We start from the raw sequence: 24,643 nt of genomic DNA, 5'->3' as shown, positions 1-24,643 counted from the left end.
ACTGGAATCTAATCGAGGGGTTCGGGGTGGTTTATATATAGAATAACAGATACACGGGACTGAGTTACAGACTGGAATCTAATCGAGGGGTTTGGGGGGGTTTATATATAGAATAACAGATACCCAGGAGTGAGTTACAGACTGGAATCTAATCGAGGGGTCTGGGTGGTTTATATATAGAATAACAGATACCCGGGAGTGAGTTACAGACTGGAATCTAATCGAGGGGTTCGGGGTGGTTTATATATAGAATAACAGATACCCGGGAGTGAGTTACGGACTGGAATCTAATCGAGGGGTTTGGGGGGGTTTATATATAGAATAACAGATACCCGGGAGTGAGTTACGTACTGGAATCTAATCGAGGGGTTTGGGTGGTTTATATATAGAATAACAGATACCCGGGAGTGAGTTACAGACTGGAATCTAATCGAGGGGTTCGGGGTGGTTTATATATAGAATAACAGATACACGGGAGTGAGTTACAGACTGGAATCTAATCGAGGGGTTCGGGGTGGTTTATATATAGAATAACAGATACACGGGACTGAGTTACAGACTGGAATCTAATCGAGGGGTTTGGGGGGGTTTATATATAGAATAACAGATACCCAGGAGTGAGTTACAGACTGGAATCTAATCGAGGGGTTTGGGGGGGTTTATATATAGAATAACAGATACCCGGGAGTGAGTTACGGACTGGAATCTAATCGAGGGGTTTGGGGGGGTTTATATATAGAATAACAGATACCCGGGAGTGAGTTACGTACTGGAATCTAATCGAGGGGTTTGGGTGGTTTATATATAGAATAACAGATACCCGGGAGTGAGTTACAGACTGGAATCTAATCGAGGGGTTCGGGGTGGTTTATATATAGAATAACAGATACACGGGAGTGAGTTACAGACTGGAATCTAATCGAGGGGTTCGGGGTGGTTTATATATAGAATAACAGATACACGGGACTGAGTTACAGACTGGAATCTAATCGAGGGGTTTGGGGGGGTTTATATATAGAATAACAGATACCCAGGAGTGAGTTACAGACTGGAATCTAATCGAGGGGTCTGGGTGGTTTATATATAGAATAACAGATACCCGGGAGTGAGTTACAGACTGGAATCTAATCGAGGGGTTCGGGGTGGTTTATATATAGAATAACAGATACACGGGACTGAGTTACAGACTGGAATCTAATCGAGGGGTTTGGGGGGGCTTATATATAGAATAACAGATACCCAGGAGTGAGTTACAGACTGGAATCTAATCGAGGGGTCTGGGTGGTTTATATATAGAATAACAGATACCCGGGAGTGAGTTACAGACTGGAATCTAATCGAGGGGTTCGGGGTGGTTTATATATAGAATAACAGATACACGGGACTGAGTTACAGACTGGAATCTAATCGAGGGGTTTGGGGGGGTTTATATATAGAATAACAGATACCCAGGAGTGAGTTACAGACTGGAATCTAATCGAGGGGTCTGGGTGGTTTATATATAGAATAACAGATACCCGGGAGTGAGTTACAGACTGGAATCTAATCGAGGGGTTCGGGGTGGTTTATATATAGAATAACAGATACCCGGGAGTGAGTTACGGACTGGAATCTAATTGAGGGGTTTGGGGGGGTTTATATATAGAATAACAGATACCCGGGAGTGAGTTACGCACTGGAATCTAATCGAGGGGTTTGGGTGGTTTATATATAGAATAACAGATACCCGGGAGTGAGTTACAGACTGGAATCTAATCGAGGGGTTCGGGGTGGTTTATATATAGAATAACAGATACACGGGAGTGAGTTACAGACTGGAATCTAATCGAGCGGTTCGGGGTGGTTTATATATAGAATAACAGATACACGGGACTGAGTTACAGACTGGAATCTAATCGAGGGGTTTGGGGGGGTTTATATATAGAATAACAGATACCCAGGAGTGAGTTACAGACTGGAATCTAATCGAGGGGTCTGGATGGTTTATATATAGAATAACAGATACACGGGACTGAGTTACAGACTGGAATCTAATCGAGGGGTTTGGGGGGGTTTATATATAGAATAACAGATACCCAGGAGTGAGTTACAGACTGGAATCTAATCGAGGGGTCTGGGTGGTTTATATATAGAATAACAGATACCCGGGAGTGAGTTACAGACTGGAATCTAATAGAGGGGTTCGGGGTGGTTTATATATAGAATAACAGATACCCGGGAGTGAGTTACGGACTGGAATCTAATCGAGGGGTTTGGGGGGGTTTATATATAGAATAACAGATACCCGGGAGTGAGTTACGTACTGGAATCTAATCGAGGGGTTTGGGTGGTTTATATATAGAATAACAGATACCCGGGAGTGAGTTACAGACTGGAATCTAATCGAGGGGTTCGGGGTGGTTTATATATAGAATAACAGATACACGGGAGTGAGTTACAGACTGGAATCTAATCGAGGGGTTCGGGGTGGTTTATATATAGAATAACAGATACACGGGACTGAGTTACAGACTGGAATCTAATCGAGGGGTTTGGGGGGGTTTATATATAGAATAACAGATACCCAGGAGTGAGTTACAGACTGGAATCTAATCGAGGGGTCTGGGTGGTTTATATATAGAATAACAGATACCCGGGAGTGAGTTACAGACTGGAATCTAATCGAGGGGTTCGGGGTGGTTTATATATAGAATAACAGATACACGGGACTGAGTTACAGACTGGAATCTAATCGAGGGGTTTGGGGGGGTTTATATATAGAATAACAGATACCCAGGAGTGAGTTACAGACTGGAATCTAATCGAGGGGTCTGGGTGGTTTATATATAGAATAACAGATACCCGGGAGTGAGTTACAGACTGGAATCTAATCGAGGGGTTCGGGGTGGTTTATATATAGAATAACAGATACACGGGACTGAGTTACAGACTGGAATCTAATCGAGGGGTTTGGGGGGGTTTATATATAGAATAACAGATACCCAGGAGTGAGTTACGGACTGGAATCTAATCGAGGGGTCTGGGTGGTTTATATATAGAATAACAGATACCCGGGAGTGAGTTACAGACTGGAATCTAATCGAGGGGTTCGGGGTGGTTTATATATAGAATAACAGATACCCGGGAGTGAGTTACGGACTGGAATCTAATCGAGGGGTTTGGGGGGGTTTATATATAGAATAACAGATACCCGGGAGTGAGTTACGGACTGGAATCTAATCGAGGGGTTTGGGTGGTTTATATATAGAATAACAGATACCCGGGAGTGAGTTACAGACTGGAATCTAATCGAGGGGTTCGGGGTGGTTTATATATAGAATAACAGATACACGGGACTGAGTTACAGACTGGAATCTAATCGAGGGGTTTGGTGGGGTTTATATATAGAATAACAGATACCCAGGAGTGAGTTACAGACTGGAATCTAATCGAGGGGTCTGGGTGGTTTATATATAGAATAACAGATACCCGGGAGTGAGTTACAGACTGGAATCTAATCGAGGGGTTCGGGGTGGTTTATATATTGAATAACAGATACACGGGACCGAGTTACAGACTGGAATCTAATCGAGGGGTTTGGGGGGGTTTATATATAGAATAACAGATACCCAGGAGTGAGTTACAGACTGGAATCTAATCGAGGGGTCTGGGTGGTTTATATATAGAATAACAGATACCCGGGAGTGAGTTACAGACTGGAATCTAATCGAGGGGTTCGGGGTGGTTTATATATAGAATAACAGATACCCGGGAGTGAGTTACGGACTGGAATCTAATCGAGGGTTTTGGGGGGGTTTATATATAGAATAACAGATACCCGGGAGTGAGTTACGTACTGGAATCTAATCGAGGGGTTTGGGTGGTTTATATATAGAATAACAGATACCCGGGAGTGAGTTACAGACTGGAATCTAATCGAGGGGTTCGGGGTGGTTTATATATAGAATAACAGATACACGGGAGTGAGTTACAGACTGGAATCTAATCGAGGGGTTCGGGGTGGTTTATATATAGAATAACAGATACACGGGACTGAGTTACAGACTGGAATCTAATCGAGGGGTTTGGGGGGGTTTATATATAGAATAACAGATACCCAGGAGTGAGTTACAGACTGGAATCTAATCGAGGGGTCTGGGTGGTTTATATATAGAATAACAGATACCCGGGAGTGAGTTACAGACTGGAATCTAATCGAGGGGTTCGGGGTGGTTTATATATAGAATAACAGATACCCGGGAGTGAGTTACGGACTGGAATCTAATCGAGGGGTTTGGGGGGGTTTATATATAGAATAACAGATACCCGGGAGTGAGTTACGTACTGGAATCTAATCGAGGGGTTTGGGTGGTTTATATATAGAATAACAGATACCCGGGAGTGAGTTACAGACTGGAATCTAATCGAGGGGTTCGGGGTGGTTTATATATAGAATAACAGATACACGGGAGTGAGTTACAGACTGGAATCTAATCGAGGGGTTCGGGGTGGTTTATATATAGAATAACAGATACACGGGACTGAGTTACAGACTGGAATCTAATCGAGGGGTTTGGGGGGGTTTATATATAGAATAACAGATACCCAGGAGTGAGTTACAGACTGGAATCTAATCGAGGGGTCTGGGTGGTTTATATATAGAATAACAGATACCCGGGAGTGAGTTACAGACTGGAATCTAATCGAGGGGTTCGGGGTGGTTTATATATAGAATAACAGATACACGGGACTGAGTTACAGACTGGAATCTAATCGAGGGGTTTGGGGGGGCTTATATATAGAATAACAGATACCCAGGAGTGAGTTACAGACTGGAATCTAATCGAGGGGTCTGGGTGGTTTATATATAGAATAACAGATACCCGGGAGTGAGTTACAGACTGGAATCTAATCGAGGGGTTCGGGGTGGTTTATATATAGAATAACAGATACACGGGACTGAGTTACAGACTGGAATCTAATCGAGGGGTTTGGGGGGGTTTATATATAGAATAACAGATACCCAGGAGTGAGTTACAGACTGGAATCTAATCGAGGGGTCTGGGTGGTTTATATATAGAATAACAGATACCCGGGAGTGAGTTACAGACTGGAATCTAATCGAGGGGTTCGGGGTAGTTTATATATAGAATAACAGATACCCGGGAGTGAGTTACGGACTGGAATCTAATCGAGGGGTTTGGGGGGGTTTATATATAGAATAACAGATACCCGGGAGTGAGTTACGGACTGGAATCTAATCGAGGGGTTTGGGTGGTTTATATATAGAATAACAGATACCCGGGAGTGAGTTACAGACTGAAATTTAATCGAGGGGTTCGGGGTGGTTTATATATAGAATAACAGATACACGGGAGTGAGTTACAGACTGGAATCTAATCGAGGGGTTCGGGGTGGTTTATATATAGAATAACAGATACACGGGACTGAGTTACAGACTGGAATCTAATCGAGGGGTTTGGGGGGGTTTATATATAGAATAACAGATACCCAGGAGTGAGTTACAGACTGGAATCTAATCGAGGGGTCTGGGTGGTTTATATATAGAATAACAGATACCCGGGAGTGAGTTACAGACTGGAATCTAATCGAGGGGTTCGGGGTGGTTTATATATAGAATAACAGATACACGGGACTGAGTTACAGACTGGAATCTAATCGAGGGGTTTGGGGGGGTTTATATATAGAATAACAGATACCCAGGAGTGAGTTACAGACTGGAATCTAATCGAGGGGTCTGGGTGGTTTATATATAGAATAACAGATACCCGGGAGTGAGTTACAGACTGGAATCTAATCGAGGGGTTCGGGGTGGTTTATATATAGAATAACAGATACACGGGACTGAGTTACAGACTGGAATCTAATCGAGGGGTTTGGGGGGGTTTATATATAGAATAACAGATACCCAGGAGTGAGTTACAGACTGGAATCTAATCGAGGGGTCTGGGTGGTTTATATATAGAATAACAGATACCCGGGAGTGAGTTACAGACTGGAATCTAATCGAGGGGTTCGGGGTGGTTTATATATAGAATAACAGATACACGGGACTGAGTTACAGACTGGAATCTAATCGAGGGGTTTGGGGGGTTTATATATAGAATAACAGATACCCAGGAGTGAGTTACGGACTGGAATCTAATCGAGGGGTCTGGGTGGTTTATATATAGAATAACAGATACCCGGGAGTGAGTTACAGACTGGAATCTAATCGAGGGGTTCGGGGTGGTTTATATATAGAATAACAGATACCCGGGAGTGAGTTACGGACTGGAATCTAATCGAGGGGTTTGGGGGGGTTTATATATAGAATAACAGATACCCGGGAGTGAGTTACGGACTGGAATCTAATCGAGGGGTTTGGGTGGTTTATATATAGAATAACAGATACCCGGGAGTGAGTTACAGACTGGAATCTAATCGAGGGGTTCGGGGTGGTTTATATATAGAATAACAGATACACGGGACTGAGTTACAGACTGGAATCTAATCGAGGGGTTTGGTGGGGTTTATATATAGAATAACAGATACCCAGGAGTGAGTTACAGACTGGAATCTAATCGAGGGGTCTGGGTGGTTTATATATAGAATAACAGATACCCGGGAGTGAGTTACAGACTGGAATCTAATCGAGGGGTTCGGGGTGGTTTATATATTGAATAACAGATACACGGGACCGAGTTACAGACTGGAATCTAATCGAGGGGTTTGGGGGGGTTTATATATAGAATAACAGATACCCAGGAGTGAGTTACAGACTGGAATCTAATCGAGGGGTCTGGGTGGTTTATATATAGAATAACAGATACCCGGGAGTGAGTTACAGACTGGAATCTAATCGAGGGGTTCGGGGTGGTTTATATATAGAATAACAGATACCCGGGAGTGAGTTACGGACTGGAATCTAATCGAGGGTTTTGGGGGGGTTTATATATAGAATAACAGATACCCGGGAGTGAGTTACGTACTGGAATCTAATCGAGGGGTTTGGGTGGTTTATATATAGAATAACAGATACCCGGGAGTGAGTTACAGACTGGAATCTAATCGAGGGGTTCGGGGTGGTTTATATATAGAATAACAGATACACGGGAGTGAGTTACAGACTGGAATCTAATCGAGGGGTTCGGGGTGGTTTATATATAGAATAACAGATACACGGGACTGAGTTACAGACTGGAATCTAATCGAGGGGTTTGGGGGGGTTTATATATAGAATAACAGATACCCAGGAGTGAGTTACAGACTGGAATCTAATCGAGGGGTCTGGGTGGTTTATATATAGAATAACAGATACCCGGGAGTGAGTTACAGACTGGAATCTAATCGAGGGGTTCGGGGTGGTTTATATATAGAATAACAGATACCCGGGAGTGAGTTACGGACTGGAATCTAATCGAGGGGTTTGGGGGGGTTTATATATAGAATAACAGATACCCGGGAGTGAGTTACGTACTGGAATCTAATCGAGGGGTTTGGGTGGTTTATATATAGAATAACAGATACCCGGGAGTGAGTTACAGACTGGAATCTAATCGAGGGGTTCGGGGTGGTTTATATATAGAATAACAGATACACGGGAGTGAGTTACAGACTGGAATCTAATCGAGGGGTTCGGGGTGGTTTATATATAGAATAACAGATACACGGGACTGAGTTACAGACTGGAATCTAATCGAGGGGTTTGGGGGGGTTTATATATAGAATAACAGATACCCAGGAGTGAGTTACAGACTGGAATCTAATCGAGGGGTCTGGGTGGTTTATATATAGAATAACAGATACCCGGGAGTGAGTTACAGACTGGAATCTAATCGAGGGGTTCGGGGTGGTTTATATATAGAATAACAGATACACGGGACTGAGTTACAGACTGGAATCTAATCGAGGGGTTTGGGGGGGCTTATATATAGAATAACAGATACCCAGGAGTGAGTTACAGACTGGAATCTAATCGAGGGGTCTGGGTGGTTTATATATAGAATAACAGATACCCGGGAGTGAGTTACAGACTGGAATCTAATCGAGGGGTTCGGGGTGGTTTATATATAGAATAACAGATACACGGGACTGAGTTACAGACTGGAATCTAATCGAGGGGTTTGGGGGGGTTTATATATAGAATAACAGATACCCAGGAGTGAGTTACAGACTGGAATCTAATCGAGGGGTCTGGGTGGTTTATATATAGAATAACAGATACCCGGGAGTGAGTTACAGACTGGAATCTAATCGAGGGGTTCGGGGTAGTTTATATATAGAATAACAGATACCCGGGAGTGAGTTACGGACTGGAATCTAATCGAGGGGTTTGGGGGGGTTTATATATAGAATAACAGATACCCGGGAGTGAGTTACGGACTGGAATCTAATCGAGGGGTTTGGGTGGTTTATATATAGAATAACAGATACCCGGGAGTGAGTTACAGACTGAAATTTAATCGAGGGGTTCGGGGTGGTTTATATATAGAATAACAGATACACGGGAGTGAGTTACAGACTGGAATCTAATCGAGGGGTTCGGGGTGGTTTATATATAGAATAACAGATACACGGGACTGAGTTACAGACTGGAATCTAATCGAGGGGTTTGGGGGGGTTTATATATAGAATAACAGATACCCAGGAGTGAGTTACAGACTGGAATCTAATCGAGGGGTCTGGGTGGTTTATATATAGAATAACAGATACCCGGGAGTGAGTTACAGACTGGAATCTAATCGAGGGGTTCGGGGTGGTTTATATATAGAATAACAGATACACGGGACTGAGTTACAGACTGGAATCTAATCGAGGGGTTTGGGGGGGTTTATATATAGAATAACAGATACCCAGGAGTGAGTTACAGACTGGAATCTAATCGAGGGGTCTGGGTGGTTTATATATAGAATAACAGATACCCGGGAGTGAGTTACAGACTGGAATCTAATCGAGGGGTTCGGGGTGGTTTATATATAGAATAACAGATACACGGGACTGAGTTACAGACTGGAATCTAATCGAGGGGTTTGGGGGGGGTTTATATATAGAATAACAGATACCCAGGAGTGAGTTACAGACTGGAATCTAATCGAGGGGTCTGGGTGGTTTATATATAGAATAACAGATACCCGGGAGTGAGTTACAGACTGGAATCTAATCGAGGGGTTCGGGGTGGTTTATATATAGAATAACAGATACCCGGGAGTGAGTTACGGACTGGAATCTAATCGAGGGGTTTGGGGCGTTTATATATAGAATAACAGATACCCGGGAGTGAGTTACGGACTGGAATCTAATCGAGGGGTTTGGGTGGTTTATATATAGAATAACAGATACCCGGGAGTGAGTTACAGACTGGAATCTAATCGAGGGGTTCGGGGTGGTTTATATATAGAATAACAGATACACGGGAGTGAGTTACAGACTGGAATCTAATCGAGGGGTTCGGGGTGGTTTATATATAGAATAACAGATACACGGGACTGAGTTACAGACTGGAATCTAATCGAGGGGTTTGGGGGGGTTTATATATAGAATAACAGATACCCAGGAGTGAGTTACAGACTGGAATCTAATCGAGGGGTCTGGGTGGTTTATATATAGAATAACAGATACCCGGGAGTGAGTTACAGACTGGAATCTAATCGAGGGGTTCGGGGTGGTTTATATATAGAATAACAGATACCCGGGAGTGAGTTACGGACTGGAATCTAATCGAGGGGTTTGGGGGGGTTTATATATAGAATAACAGATACCCGGGAGTGAGTTACGGACTGGAATCTAATCGAGGGGTTTGGGTGGTTTATATATAGAATAACAGATACCCGGGAGTGAGTTACAGACTGGAATCTAATCGAGGGGTTCGGGGTGGTTTATATATAGAATGACAGATACACGGGACTGAGTTACAGACTGGAATCTAATCGAGGGGTTTGGGGGGGTTTATATATAGAATAACAGATACCCAGGAGTGAGTTACAGACTGGAATCTAATCGAGGGGTCTGGGTGGTTTATATATAGAATAACAGATACCCGGGAGTGAGTTACAGACTGGAATCTAATCGAGGGGTTCGGGGTGGTTTATATATAGAATAACAGATACACGGGACTGAGTTACAGACTGGAATCTAATCGAGGGGTTTGGGGGGGTTTATATATAGAATAACAGATACCCGGGAGTGAGTTACAGACTGGAATCTAATAGAGGGGTTCGGGGGGGTTTATATATAGAATAACAGATACCCAGGAGTGAGTTACAGACTGGAATCTAATCGAGGGGTCTGGGTGGTTTATATATAGAATAACAGATACCCGGGAGTGAGTTACAGACTGGAATCTAATCGAGGGGTTCGGGGTGGTTTATATATAGAATAACAGATACCCGGGAGTGAGTTACGGACTGGAATCTAATCGAGGGGTTTGGGGGGGTTTATATATAGAATAACAGATACCCGGGAGTGAGTTACGGACTGGAATCTAATAGAGGGGTTTGGGTGGTTTATATAAAGAATAACAGATACCCGGGAGTGAGTTACAGACTGGAATCTAATCGAGGGGTTCGGGGTGGTTTATATATAGAATAACAGAGACACGGGAGTGAGTTACAGACTGGAATCTAATCGAGGGGTTCGGGGTGGTTTATATATAGAATAACAGATACACGGGACTGAGTTACAGACTGGAATCTAATCGAGGGGTTTGGGGGGGTTTATATATAGAATAACAGATACCCAGGAGTGAGTTACAGACTGGAATCTAATCGAGGGGTCTGGGCGGTTTATATATAGAATAACAGATACCCGGGAGTGAGTTACAGACTGGAATCTAATCGAGGGGTTCGGGGTGGTTTATATATAGAATAACAGATACACGGGAGCGAGTTACAGACTGGAATCTAATCGAGGAGTTCAGGCTGGTTTACACACAGAATAACAGATACCCGGGAGTGAGTTACAGACTGGTGTCGAATCGGGAGGACCCTGTGATGCACTCACCCGACTGGAAGAAGGACTTCTGGCAGTGGCTGCATTGGAATGGACGATCTTTGGTGTGAAATCTCTTGTGAACCACCAGATCACTGAAAGTATAGAACAAAACGCGAACCTCAAACCAGAGAATTATACCAGAGTTGGCAGAGAAAGATAGCTGGTGGCTGGGTGAGGCCTCTCCCAGTCGAACAGTAAATTCAAATTGTTGACATACCTGGCTCTGAGGAAACCCTTGCCACACACGTCGCACTTGTGGGGCTGTGTGCCTGTGTGAATGTGAACGTGCCTCCTCAGGTCACAGTGCTGGATGAAGTGGCGTTCACAGTGCGGGCACTTGTACCTGGTATCTTCCTGTAACAGGGAAATGGGGGAGGAGAGGACAGAGTATTAGCAGCGGCCGCATCAGGATATCTAACAACCTACAAGCAGAGGACTTTCGGTTAACTTCAATCCCTTGCACTAAGGAAACACAAAAAGGCAGGCAGTATTTCTGTGGTGTTGGGTTCTCTGGTGCACAGATGAGCCAACACAGTTGTATGTGGTACAACTCTATTTTATTTTAACTCTTATAATACAGTTCGTTCTGGATACTCTGCACGTGCTGTCTCCCTGAGTGTGTCGTGTAGCAGGTCTGTCCTGGTCCTCCTCTCCAGCTAATACTGACCACCAGGTGTCGTGTTTGTGCTTTTATATCTTTCTGTGATTGGTTGTGGTGGTGTGTGTTCTGATTTGTCTGTTGGTGTGTCTATCATGATGTGTGTGTTTGAATATCATGACATCCCCCCTTTTTACAAAGATATGTGCCTACGTGGTTATAAATATAATCGTGTCATGAGTGCACCTAAGAGTGTGTGCGTGTGTTGTGTACAGCGTGTGTATATGACGTAACTATTTACATGGGGCGATGTCGGGTGCGTCACACTAACAAGGTTGTACCATAACAAAACATGAATGCGAGAAAAAAAACAACTTGAACAGTGGTCCGGTCAGACGATATCTGGAACGATAAACAACAACAGGTTATAAAACAGGAGTGTTTGACTTTTGAACGTATGAACAGCGTTATAAGTCCAGTCTAATGGGTGACCGCCTCAAGAATAGGCTGGTCCTCAAGCCGGTTCAGCTGTGGAGATTTGGGTTCACACTGGTTCACCTTGGACTGTTGGAGGTGATGCTGTTGCCGAAGTCTCTACTTTTCCATTTGTTGTACTTCGTGCAGTGCTTGGTTTTTCATTCGTGCAAATATAACATTCAACATCTTTGTTAGTGTTGCCTTGGCTGTGGTTTGGTTCTGGTGGCGATGGAAGGGGCATGATCCGTGGCATCTCCACGAAGTCATCCTTGGGAGCCAGTGGAGGATCCGGCGTGTGCGTACGGTTCAGTTGCGAGCGTGGAAGGCGGCGCAAAGCTCGCTGATTGTTGCGCCTACGCACCAATCCATCCGCCCTGCATGCCAGGAACAAGGTGGAGTCTTTTTTCTTTTTATGTTTGTGGTGGACGGCATCTTGTAGCCGATGGGTCGTTGCCATCGAAGTAGCACCATCACTAATATCATGCAAGGCGATGACTGTGCCAGATGTGGAAGTTGGCCGAGACCGTGCACGCTGGTTCCGGCCACCTGCTGTGCCGGAAGGGCGACTCCGCAGAGAAACGTCGAAGCATGTCGCCTTGGAGAGAGAATTGTTGCTCGCATCAACGTCTGGCGATGGCGCGAATTGGTGTGTCCGTCTTGGACCGCCGGTGCTGGTCGCCACTGCCATCCTGACGCTCGGTATGTAGCACGTAGGAAGCGACTGCGCATGCTCAGATCGCTGTTCCTGTACCGATGGCCGTTTTCTTGACTGCGCATGCGCAGCATCTCGCGCATGCGCAAACGAAACTTCCGGTTCTGCGCACTGCTCGCGCAACTGTGCTAGCGTGATACCTTTAGCAAGATGGCCGCCGACCTCGACCCAGCCCTCTCTCAGGCCCGGGATTTCGGCCTCTAGGAATTCGGGCTCCGGGATCCCAGCCACGAGGGGAGTACTGCCGCTTTTCTTACCTTTACTTGCCGATTGGATTGCGTTTTCTTCACAGTACTTGGAGAATTTGTCCAGGACTGCCTGGTAATCGTACCTTTGCTGCCTCCTGAAGAACCTGAACCTTGTGAATATTCCTCTTGCGCTTGCACCGGCGATGGTGAGGAGAAATTCAATTTTTTCGCTATCATCCAGGTCTTGGAGTTCAGCTGCCACCAGGAACAATTCGAACACTTGCCGGAATCGCCGCCAGTTTTCGCGGAGATCGCCGTGGCACTGGAGCGGCTGCGGAACCAGGAGCTCTATCATTTTGCCTGGGCACTGCTGGTTGTCTCTGTACACTGAGGTATGCCGGCAGGTATCGATCCACTCCTGTACCATGTGGTGTTGGGTTCTCTGGTGCACAGATGAGCCAACACAGTTGTATGTGGTACAACTCTATTTTATTTTAACTCTTATAATACAGTTCGTTCTGGATACTCTGCACGTGCTGTCTCCCTGAGTGTGTCGTGTAGCAGGTCTGTCCTGGTCCTCCTCTCCAGCTAATACTGACCACCAGGTGTCGTGTTTGTGCTTTTATATCTTTCTGTGATTGGTTGTGGTGGTGTGTGTTCTGATTTGTCTGTTGGTGTGTCTATCATGATGTGTGTGTTTGAATATCATGACAATTTCCACAATCTTCAATCGCTGCCTTGACCGATTAAAAACCATCAGAATATACACAGCGGCCGGATTAAGGTGAAGCTTTCCGTGTTGAATCCTCAATGTGTGGACTCACACTTGCTCCAAAACCGACCCACACCCTGCAGTCACTCTGACTGGGAGCAGGACCTCTGCTCAAATCTCCCTTTCCCAGGACCATTTCAGCTGTGGCTGGGTTGGGGGCCACTCTCACTCCTGGGTCAGTCGGTCAAGTGATAAAGTCCAGAGACTCAAACACAAAACTCCAGGCTCATATTTCCAGTGCGTGCTGCACAGTCAGAGGCGGGCTTGTCTATCGGAAGGTTGGCATAAAGGATTTCATGTCACTATCTGAAAAAGAGTTTCCCCCGGTGTCTTCGCCATTGCCTGACAGTGTTTACAAACATTTTCACAATGACCACATTTCAAAAGTACTTCATTGGCTGTCGAGCACTTTATGTTACAATCCCAGTGGGAGTTACTACCTGGAAGCAGGCCTGATAGATCCTAACTTTTATTTTTTGTTTAGAAGCGTGGAGGGTGGTTACTGAACAGAGTCAAAGAGTCCTCTGATTAACTTTTAACAAAAGAATAAAACATTTATTAAACAACGTAAACTCTATTACATTACTCCTTCACCCACAACAATACCTTTACTGATACATATAGATTCGCAAGGATAACACAAGTTCCAAAATCTACCTTATACTCTCATGTTCACAGTAAGTGCACGGTTCAGTAAACCAACAGGCGACCTGTGGTCAGACACACCACGTTCTCAAACCAAGTGACTGATGCCACCCAAATAGATGCTGTGATTTCTCATCGATTCCACCGATGTGAGCAAACTGGTCTTACTGGAACTCTGTCTTTTAACTTGGTTTACTATGTCTACTCTCGAAGAACCCGTCTTGGAATGTCCTCCCAGACTACACTTTCATTTGGACATCTTCAACAAGGATCCACTCCCAGGGTTTCAGACTCTCCTTCTGATGTTCCTCTCCCCTGGACCAACATGTGCATTCAAGCTCTCGGGTATTCAGCTGCGCCAACAGAACACCCACTGCTCCACAGTTCCATAATGAGGAGTTACAGGCCTCTGGCTGTCTCCTTGGACCTCAATCTTCTCACAGGCCTTTTTTGCTCAAAGTTTGCTTCCTGCAGCTTTCTCATTTTAAACTTGGAAGTCTTCCTCTGCTCGTCACTCTCAACTTCACTAAACAGGACCTGCTCCGTAATCCTGATCTTGTTCCTGGACTCAGCTGTCATCTTGGGATCTTCCTGTCCCAATCCCTAGGTTTGGAATGTTGTCCTTTAGTTCGGGACTTGCTATCTGTCCCTTTTCCTGTTCTGCCTGTTCTCCAACTGAACTAAAACTGCTTTTTCCCTGTCTCTTTGGGTTCCCCTCTCTGGACCCCCAGTTGCACTGTTTTTTTTTCTACCTTGTGTTGGTTTTAACTTTGCTTCAAGAGTTGTAAAACTTCATTAAAAATGTAGGTGTACAACCAGCACCTTGGACAAAGCGACCTGCTTGATTGGCACTCCAACCACCGACATCATCCACTCCATCCACCAGCGATGTACAGTGGCTGCAGTGTGCACCAGCTACAGGTTTCACGGCAAGAATTCACCAAGGCACCTTTGACAGCACCTCCCAAATCTGTGACCTCAGGCAGCACGGCGGCACAGTGGTTAGCACCACTGCCTGACAGCGCCGAGGTCACAGGTTCGATCACGGCTCTGGGTCACCGTCCAAGTGTTTGCACATTCTCCCTGCGTTTGCGTGGGTTTCGCCCCCATAACCCAAAGATGTGCAGGGTAGGTGGATTGGCCACGCTAAATTGCCCCTTAATTGGAAAAAATTAATTGGGTACTTTAAAATTTTGCTCGTTTTAAACCTCGACCTCTACTACCCCAGAAAGACAAAGGCAGCCGATACCTGGGAATCTCCCCTTCAAACCATTCACCACCCTGACTTGGAAATATATCAGCCGTTCCTTCACTGTCACTGGGTCAAAATCCTGGAACTCCCTCCCTAACAGCACTGTGGGTGTACCTACACCACATGGACTGCAGCTGTTCAAGAAGGTGGCTCACCACCACCTTAAGGGCAATTAGTGATGGGCAATAAACGCTGGAACAGCCAGTGATGCACACATGCTGTGAAATAAAAAATGAAGGACCCAGTCCTCACCCTGAGAAGCAGAAATTGCAGAATGATCATCCCCATTAAAATATCTGTCCTCATTCAGAAAAACAATCTTCACTTAAAACTTTTTTTTTTACTAAGTGTTCTTTATCTGAACGATCTCACACCTTTCTGGGCCTCAGGATGTAATGCAGCACCTTATACAGAACTCAAATTCCCTTCTTTCAAATCGGGCCATGGCATCTTTTCCAGGATCTTGGCTGATTTCTCCCTTGCTAACCCACTGTGAAGCCAACCGTACACCTTCATCGCTGTCCTGCCTGCAATCGGCTAACTTCACACAATCTAGGAGTGCAGCTGGGCCTTTGCAGGTCTGTGGGGCCCGGTTATTTGTCCTTGATTCACTCACCGGCAGGGAAACATAGGAAAATAGAACATAGGAGCAGGATTGGAGCCTTCAAGCCTGCACCACCGTGCAATATGATGTATGGCTGATCATGCAAATTCAGTATCCCGCTCCCCCGCTTTCTCTCCATACCCCTTGATCCACGTCCGGCTCCCTCTTGAATATATGCAATGAACTGGGCAGCACGATAGCACAGTGGTTAGCACAATTGCTTCACAGCTCCAGGGTCCCAGGTTCAATTCCCCGCTGGATCACTGCCTGTACGGAGTCTGCACGTCCTCCCCGTGTGTGCGTGGGTTTCCTCCGGGTGCTCCGGTTTCCTCCCACAGTCCAAAGATGTGCAGGTTAGGTGGATTGGCCGTGATAAATTGCCCTTAGTGTCCAAAATTGCCCTTAGTGTTGGGTGGGGTTACTGGGTTATGGGGATAGGGAGGAGGTGTGGGCTTGGGTAGGGTGCTCTTTCCAGGAGCCGGTGCAGACTCGATGGGCCGAATGGCCTCCTTCAGCACTGTAAATTCTATGATTCTATGAACCGGCCTCTACAGCTTTCTGTGGGGGAGAATTCCACAAGTTCACAACACTCTGAGAGAAGAAGTTCTTCCTCATCCAGTCCTGAATGGCTTACCCGTTATTCTTAGGCTGTGATCCCTAGTTCTGGACGTCCCCAACATCGGGAACATTCTTCCCACATCCAGCCTGCCCAGTCCCATCAGGATTTTCTATGTTTCTATGAGATCCCCTCTCATTCTTCTAAACTCATCGCTGGCAAGACCAGTGTTCATTGTCTATTCACAGCCGGTGGTGATGAGCCCCCATCTTTAATGTAAGTGAGTGACTTGCTGGGCCATTATAGCAACAGAGGCTTGGGGGGGGGGGGGGGGGGGGGGGGGGGGGGGGGGGGGGGGGGGCACGGTAATGTTATGGAGCAGGAAGGAGGTATTCTGGATGATGGAGGAGATGTACAATAAAATCCATACTACCTACCTTCGTATTAACCATATGGATCTTCTTATGTCGGACATAGTTGCCGCGGCGATTAAAGGTCAAACTGCAGAGGTAGCACTTGTACAATTTCTCTTCTGTTTCCACCTCTAGAGCTGCGTAAAGAAACACATTTCAGAACCATTCCTTTCAGGAGGCTGGACACTGGGCCAGGTAACGGCAGTGACGGTGACACGGAACAGTTACCTTCCTGACTCGCCGATGGCTCTTCTTGGCCTGCTTCCTGGGTTACGGTGAAGACCAAAGACCCAGCAGAGATCACAGCGTCAGACGCAGCCAAGGTGAACTTCCGAGGACCCGTTTGGAGCAACACCTGGGAGGTGAAAGGTCACAGGCCCAACAGAAGTTAACACTTGTGATTGGAAACTGACATTTCTGTTGGGTGCTCAGAACGTTGGAATGTTACTTCCTGAGCTTGAGCCAGCACACGCAACTCTCCCCGGACAGGCACAGCACGGGGTTACAGAGTAACGCTCCCTCTACACTGTCCCCATCAAACACTCCCAGGACAGGTACAGCACGGGGTTAGAGACACAGTAAAGCTCCCCCTACACTGTCCCCATCAAACACTCCCAGGACAGTTACAGCACAGGGTTAGATACAGAGTAAAGCTCCCTCTACACTGTCCCCATCAAACTCTCCCAGGACAGGTACAGCACGGGGTTAGATACAGAGTAAAGCTCCCTCTACACTGTCCCCATCAAACACTCCCAGGACAGGCACAGCACGGGGTTAGATATAGAGTAAAGCTCCCTCGACACTGTCCCCATCAAACACTCCCAGGATAGGTACAGCACGGGGTTAGATACAGAGTAAAGCTCCCCCTACACTGTCCCCATCAAACACTCCCAGGACAGATACAGCACGGGGTTAGATACAGAGTAAAGCTCCCTCTACACTGTCCCCATCAAACACTCCCAGGACAGGTACAGCACGGGGTTAGAGACAGAGTAAAGCTCCCCCTACACTTTCCCCATCAAACACTCCCAGGACAGTTACAGCACGGGGGTAGATACAGAGTAAAGCTCCCTCTACACTGTCCCCATCAAACACTCCCAGGACAGGTACAGCACAGGGTTAGATACAGAGTAAAGCTCCTTCTGTACTGTCCCCATCAAACACTCCCAGGACAGGTACAGCACGGGGTTAGAGACAGAGTAAAGCTCCCCCTACACTGTCCCCATCAAACACTCCCAGGACAGTTACAGCACGGGGTTAGATACAGAGTAAAGCTCCCTCTACACTGTCCCCATCAAACACTCCCAGGACAGGTACAGCACAGGGTTAGATACAGAGTAAAGCTCCTTCTGTACTGTCCCCATCAAACACTCCCAGGACAGGTACAGCACGGGGTTAGATACAGAGTAAAGCTCCCTCTACACTGTCCCCATCAAACACTCCCAGGACAGGAACAGTACGGGGTTAGATACAGAGTAAAGCTCCCTCTACACTGTCCCCATCAAACACTCCCAGGACAGGTACAGCACGGGGTTAGATACAGAGTAAAGCTCCCTCTACACTGTCCCCATCAAACACTCCCAGGACAGGTACAGCATGGGGTTAGATACAGAGTAAAGCTCCCTCTACACTGTCCCCATCAAACACTCCCAGGACAGGTACAGCATGGGGTTAGATACAGAGTAAAGCTCCCTCTACACTGTCCCCATCAAACACTCCCAGGACAGGTACAGCACGGGGTTAGAGACAGAGTAAAGCTCCCCTACACTGTCCCCATCAAACACTCCCAGGACAGTTACAGCACAGGGTTAGATACAGAGTAAAGCTCCCTCTACACTGTCCCCATCAAACACTCCCAGGACAGGTACAGCACAGGGTTAGATACAGAGTAAAGCTCCCTCTACACTGTCCCCATCAAACACTCCCAGGACAGGAACAGTACGGGGTTAGATACAGAGTAAAGCTCCCTCTACACTGTCCCCATCAAACACTCCCAGGACAGGTACAGCACGGGGTTAGATACAGAGTAAAGCTCCCTCTACACTGTCCCCATCAAACACTTCCAGGACAGGAACAGCACGGGGTTAGATACAGAGTAAAGCTCCCTCTACACTGTCCCCATCAAACACTCCCAGGACAGGTACAGCATGGGGTTAGATACAGAGTAAAGCTCCCTCTACACTGTCCCCATCAAACACTCCCAGGACAGGTACAGCATGGGGTTAGATACAGAGTAAAGCTCCCTCTACACTGTCCCCATCAAACACTCCCAGGACAGGTACAGCACGGGGTTAGATACAGAGTAAACTCCCTCGACACTGTGCCCACCCAAGATTCTATTGTTTTGTCTGATTATGTCTCTGTGATAATTAATTAGAATGTTTTCACTATTAAACACACTATATCAAATCAAGTTGCAGTCCCATTGCCTCAATATCAGGAAGGTCTTGCCGATCGGGCAGCATATTACTTGTACAAGTCTCAATTCTCCCGCCACCTCGGGTGCCCACGGTACCTGGGTTGGGTGGAGGAGTTCGGTGATCGTAGCGAGGTCCTTTCCGTACATCTTGATGCCATTGGCTAGCTCCAGTATCACCTCCTGGGGCATCTGAAGCTCCAGGCTGTCCTGGGGAAGCGTGGACAGGACCAAGGCATGCCGCTCGCTCCTCTCAGCCAAGGGGTCAGCCTGCTCCTCGGTTTCTACCTCGTGGCTCTCCGTCAGGGAAGGCATCGCAATCTCACTCAGAACCTGCGCCATTTCCAGGAGGTCCGAGTTCTCTGTGAGGAGTGGGTGGAAGATACTTCCCGTCAGTACATCCAAGTGGAAATCACAAGGTTAGATGCGAATCAAAAGCTAAGACCCACTGGTTTGGGCAGACACTGAATGTTGCTGCCTCTCCCAATGTGAAGGATCTCCGCAGTACCAGTTGTAGCCCAGCAGGGGAAACAAGGCTCCAAAACTATGTTTTGAAACCATCGGGAAGGCAAAGATTTGATCATTCCACCTACATTTCCCGGAGTACATTCCCGCAGCCTTGAAGAAGGCAGAGGAAATGCAAAAACAAAGAAAAGTCTTGCAATCATATAGCACTTTTCGCAATCTCTGGTCCTCCCGAGGCCAGCCGATTGGGTACTTATCCAAGTGTAGACAATTTGTACAATAGCCAATTTGTGCGCATCAATCTCCATAAACAGCGATCTGATAACAACCGGACCTTTTGTTTTTGCTGATGTCAGTCGAGGTTTGAAATATTGTCCAGGTCACCAAGGGGGAATCTCCACTGCTCTACCTCAAAATGGTGCCATGGGATCTTTCACATTCAATTGAGGGGCAGAGGGGGCCTCGTTTTAACGTTTCATCCAAAAAGAGGTTTCATCCAACCTCTGTTGGTGCTGCCGGCCTGGGTGTTGTGCTTCCGTGTCTGGAGTAGGGCCTTGAACCCACAACGTGGAGGAGCAGGAATAAGAGTTCTGCCCTCTGGTATTTGTTGGAATTAGACAGGGGACCTCACTTATGTGGGTGAATCGAGAAGTTAGGATTGCTCGCATTAGGACTTAGAGAGTTTAGGAGAGATTTAAGCGAGGTGCTGAGAATTATGGGGGTTTCTGATGGGAGAAGGCACAGAGAAACCGTTTCCACTGGCAACAGGGTGGGAACCAGAGTGTTTAAGATAAGTGTCAAAAGTACCAGGTCAGGGGAGGTTTTTTTACACGGCGAGTTATGGATTGGAATGCACTGCCTGAAATGGTGCTGGAGGCAGATAAACACTCGAAAAGGAAAATTCAGGGCAGTACGCGGCGCAGTGGTTAGCACTGGGACTGCGGAGCTGAGGACCCGGGTTCGAATCCCGGCCCCGGGTCACTGTCCGTGTGGAGTTTGCACATTCTCCCCGTGTCTGCGTGGGTCTCACCCCCACAACCCAAAGATGTGCAGGTTAGGTGGATTGGCCGCGCCGAATTGCCCCTTAGTTGGAAAAAGAAATAATTGGGTACTCTAAATTTATTTTTAAAAAAGAAAAGGAAAATTCACAGAGCTACGGGAAAAGAGCAGAGGGATTGGGACTGGACTGCACATTTATTTCAAAGAGCCAGTAATGGTTGGTTTCGATGCGATAACAAAATAGGGAAAAGTGCTTCTTTTTCACATGCAGGCCCAGATTCAACAAGCCCAGCGCCAAAACTCTCTTCAAAGGATCATGCAGGATGGGAGGACGCCATTCGGCCCATCTTTGAAAAAGTCACATTCAACTTGGGGTTCGGGGCCGATCCTCTAACGCCTTTACCTTTCGCCTGTTCTGAGCTCGCAGCGGCCAGCTCTGTCCCGTTAACCTGCTCACTTCCAGAAGCCAAGGCCTCATTCGGGACATCAGGCGCGGGGGGGCAGTCACCAGGTGCAGTCTCCAGCTCGGTGGCCGGGTTTCCCGCCGTCACCAGGCCGTCCGCTGCAGCCTGGCGGTCCTGCGGCTGGGGGGGTGTCCCCGGCTGCACATCCAACGAGCCGGCAACTCTGCAACCTTCCTCACCTTGTGTCGCGGCTGGTTCCTGCGTCAGGTCACAGGCTTCAATCGGCCCGTCAGCTTCTGCCATCTCCGTGGTGATGATCAGCTCGCCCATTGCCGCTGACGGACACTCCTCAACCTCCATCTGACCAGCTGTTGGCAGCAATATTGATTCAATCAATGATGGCGTAGGCAAGAAATCAGATCTAACCCTCGCCTATACTTCCGAGAATTCACAGACACTTGGGCCTAAAAATATCTCTCTGGCTGATCCAACCCAAATTCCCACAGCTCGTGTACACCCTCACCATCGATTTAGTCTCCCCCACAGCTTGTGGACACTCTCCCTGGACAGACTCTCCCATCCGTTTAATTTCCTGACGCAATGTCCTGTAGAAACACCGCCTGGCTCCCCCATGGGAATTGCTTCAGAATATCACACAAACATTCCCAGTTCTCCATTCTGAAACCTGTTCCTCCACAGACAATATTCCTCTGTCCTGTGGAATAGTTGACTGCCTCAGCCTAATCTCAGAGAATTTACAGTGCAGAACCCCACCTAACCTTTTTGGACACATAAGGGCAATTTATCATGGCCAATCCACCTGACCTGCACATCGTTGGACTGTGGGAGGAAACCGGAGCACCCGGAGGAAACCCACGCACACACGGGGAGGACGTGCAGACTCCACACGGACTGGTACACTCCAATCCCTTGCCAATAGGATATCTATCCAGCCCCATATGGAAGTTGCTGTACTGACCCACATAAAGACCCCATTATCTTGTTGTAAAAGCCAATAAAACTACTTGTACATAAGATGTAGGCCGCGTGTTTCCATGGGCTTGTTCGGTGATTCAATAAGATCACAGCAGACCTTTAATCTCCACTCCGTTTTCCCACCCTATCCCATATCCTTCGATTTCCTTTGATTGCAAGAATGAATCAATCTCAGTCTCCAATAACGTTGAAAAAAATTTATTCTCAGGCTGTGGGCGTCGCTTGCGAGGCCAGCATTTATTGCCCATCCCTAATTGCCCTCGATAAGGTGGTGGTGAACCACCGCCTTCATCCGCTGCAGTCCACCAGCTGTAGGTACACCCACTGTGACGTTAGGGAGGGAGTTCCAGGGTTTTGACCCAACGACAGTGAAGGGACAACCGATACATTTCCAAGTCAGGGTGGTGAGTGACTTGGAGGGGAACCTCCAAGTGGTGGGGTTCCCAGGTATCTGCTGCTCTGGTCCCAAATCTAGATGGTAGCGGTTACACTGTCTACGGAACCTTGGTGAGTTACTGCAGTGCATCTTGTAGATGGTGCACACGACTGCCACTGTGCGTCGGTGGTGGGTCCAGGGGGTGGATGTTGAAGGTGGTGGATTGGGTGCCAATCAAACGGGGCTGCTTTGTCCTGGATGGTGTTGAGCTTCTTGAGTGTTGTTGGAGCTGCACTTATCCAGGCAAGTGGAGAGTATTCCATTGCACTCCTGACTTGTGCCTTGTAGATGGTGGACAGGCTTTGGAGAGTCAGGAGGTGAGTTACTCACTGCAGGATTCCCAGCCTCTGACCTGCCCTGGTAGCCACAGTATTTATATGGCTGGGTCCAGTTTAGTTTCTAGTCAATGGTAACCCCCAGGATGTTAATAGTGGGGGAGTCGCTGAGTCAAAATCCCTGAACTCCCTTCCTGACAGCACAGTGGGTGTACCTGCACCAGATGGACTGTAGCAGTTCAAAGAAGCAGCTCACCACCATCTGAGGGGCAACTAGGGATGGAATCATAGAACCGTAAGAAGCTACGGTAGAGAGAGCTTTCCACCCAGCCGAAAAATAAAAAATAAAAATCTAGTTTCCCATTCTAATCCCACCTTCCAGTCTGTAGCCTTGCAGATTACAGCACTCCAGGTGCAGATCCAGGTACCTCCACCGCTAAACCAGGCAGTGAATTCCAAACACCTACTACACTCTGGATGAAGTCCTTCTTCATGTCCCCTCTAATCCTTCTACCAATCACCTTAAATATGTGCCCCCTGCTAACTGACCTCTCCGCTAGGGGAAACAGGACAGCTCTGTCTACTTTTTCTAGGCCCTTCTAATCTTGTACACTTCAGCCCGATAGACAATGGTTAGCACAGTTACTTCACAGCTCCAGGGTCCAAGGTTCAATTCCCGGCTTGGATCACTGTCTGTGCGGGGTCTGCACGTTCTCCCCGTGTCTGCGTGGGTTTCCTCCGGGTGCTCCGGTTTCCTCCCACAGTCCAAAGATGTGCAGGTTAGGTGGATTGACCGTGCTAAATTGCCCTTTGTGTCCAAAAAGGTTAGGTTGAGTTACTGGGTTACGGGGATAGAGTGGAGGTGTGGGCTTGGGCAGGGTGCTCTTTCCAAGGACCAGTGCAGACTCGATGGGCCCAATGTCTTCCTTCTGCTCTGTAAATTCTATGGTTATATGAATCAGGTCACCCCTCAGACTCCTCTGTTCTAAGGAAAACAACCCTAGCCTATTCAATCTTTCCTCACAGCTGCAACGTTCAAGCCCTGGCTACATTCTTGTAAATTTCCCCTGCACTCTCTCCAGACCATTTATGTTCTTCCTGCAATGTGTTGACCAGACCTGTACGCATAATTTCAGCGTTTTATACAGTTCCATCATTTTATACAGTTCCGTTATTACATGCCTGCTTTTGCATTCAATATCTCGCCCAATAAAGGAAAGCATTCTATTGCTTTCTTTACCACCTTATCCACCTGTCCTGCCACCTTCAGGGACCTGTAGACATGCAATCCAAGGGTCTCAATTCCACAACTCCTCTCAATATCTTCCCGTTTAGTGAGTATTCCCCTGCTTTGTATGCCCTCCCCAAATGCATTACCCACACTTCTCTGGGTTGGAATTACATTTGACATTTCTCCACCCACACAGCCAAACCATCATTCTGGAGTTGACAGCAATCCTCTTC

At 47.0% G+C, this 24,643-nt stretch overlaps 1 protein-coding gene across 2 annotated transcripts in view; it reads right to left on the bottom strand.

Annotated features, from left to right (window-relative positions):
- Window positions 1–21,835, bottom strand: part of LOC140393324 (uncharacterized) — a 44,035-nt gene extending 22,200 nt beyond the window's left edge. The window contains exons 1-6 of one of the 2 annotated variants that reach the window (XM_072479654.1): window positions 21,712–21,835; window positions 19,704–19,966; window positions 17,417–17,543; window positions 17,213–17,325; window positions 11,189–11,325; window positions 10,981–11,063 (exon numbers count right to left, since the gene is read on the bottom strand). In XM_072479654.1, coding sequence (XP_072335755.1) covers window positions 10,981–11,063; window positions 11,189–11,325; window positions 17,213–17,325; window positions 17,417–17,543; window positions 19,704–19,966; window positions 21,712–21,832 — 844 coding nt within the window. In that variant the 5' untranslated portion in view covers window positions 21,833–21,835. The other variant, XM_072479655.1, reaches the window with a different exon arrangement.
- Window positions 21,836–24,643: the final 2,808 nt, after the last annotated feature.

This window comes from Scyliorhinus torazame, chromosome 16 (genome assembly GCF_047496885.1).
Source record: "Scyliorhinus torazame isolate Kashiwa2021f chromosome 16, sScyTor2.1, whole genome shotgun sequence".
Classification (NCBI taxonomy): Eukaryota; Metazoa; Chordata; class Chondrichthyes; order Carcharhiniformes; family Scyliorhinidae; genus Scyliorhinus; species Scyliorhinus torazame.
Note: the sequence above shows the minus strand (reverse complement) of the source record. Positions and strands in the feature narration are given on the sequence as shown.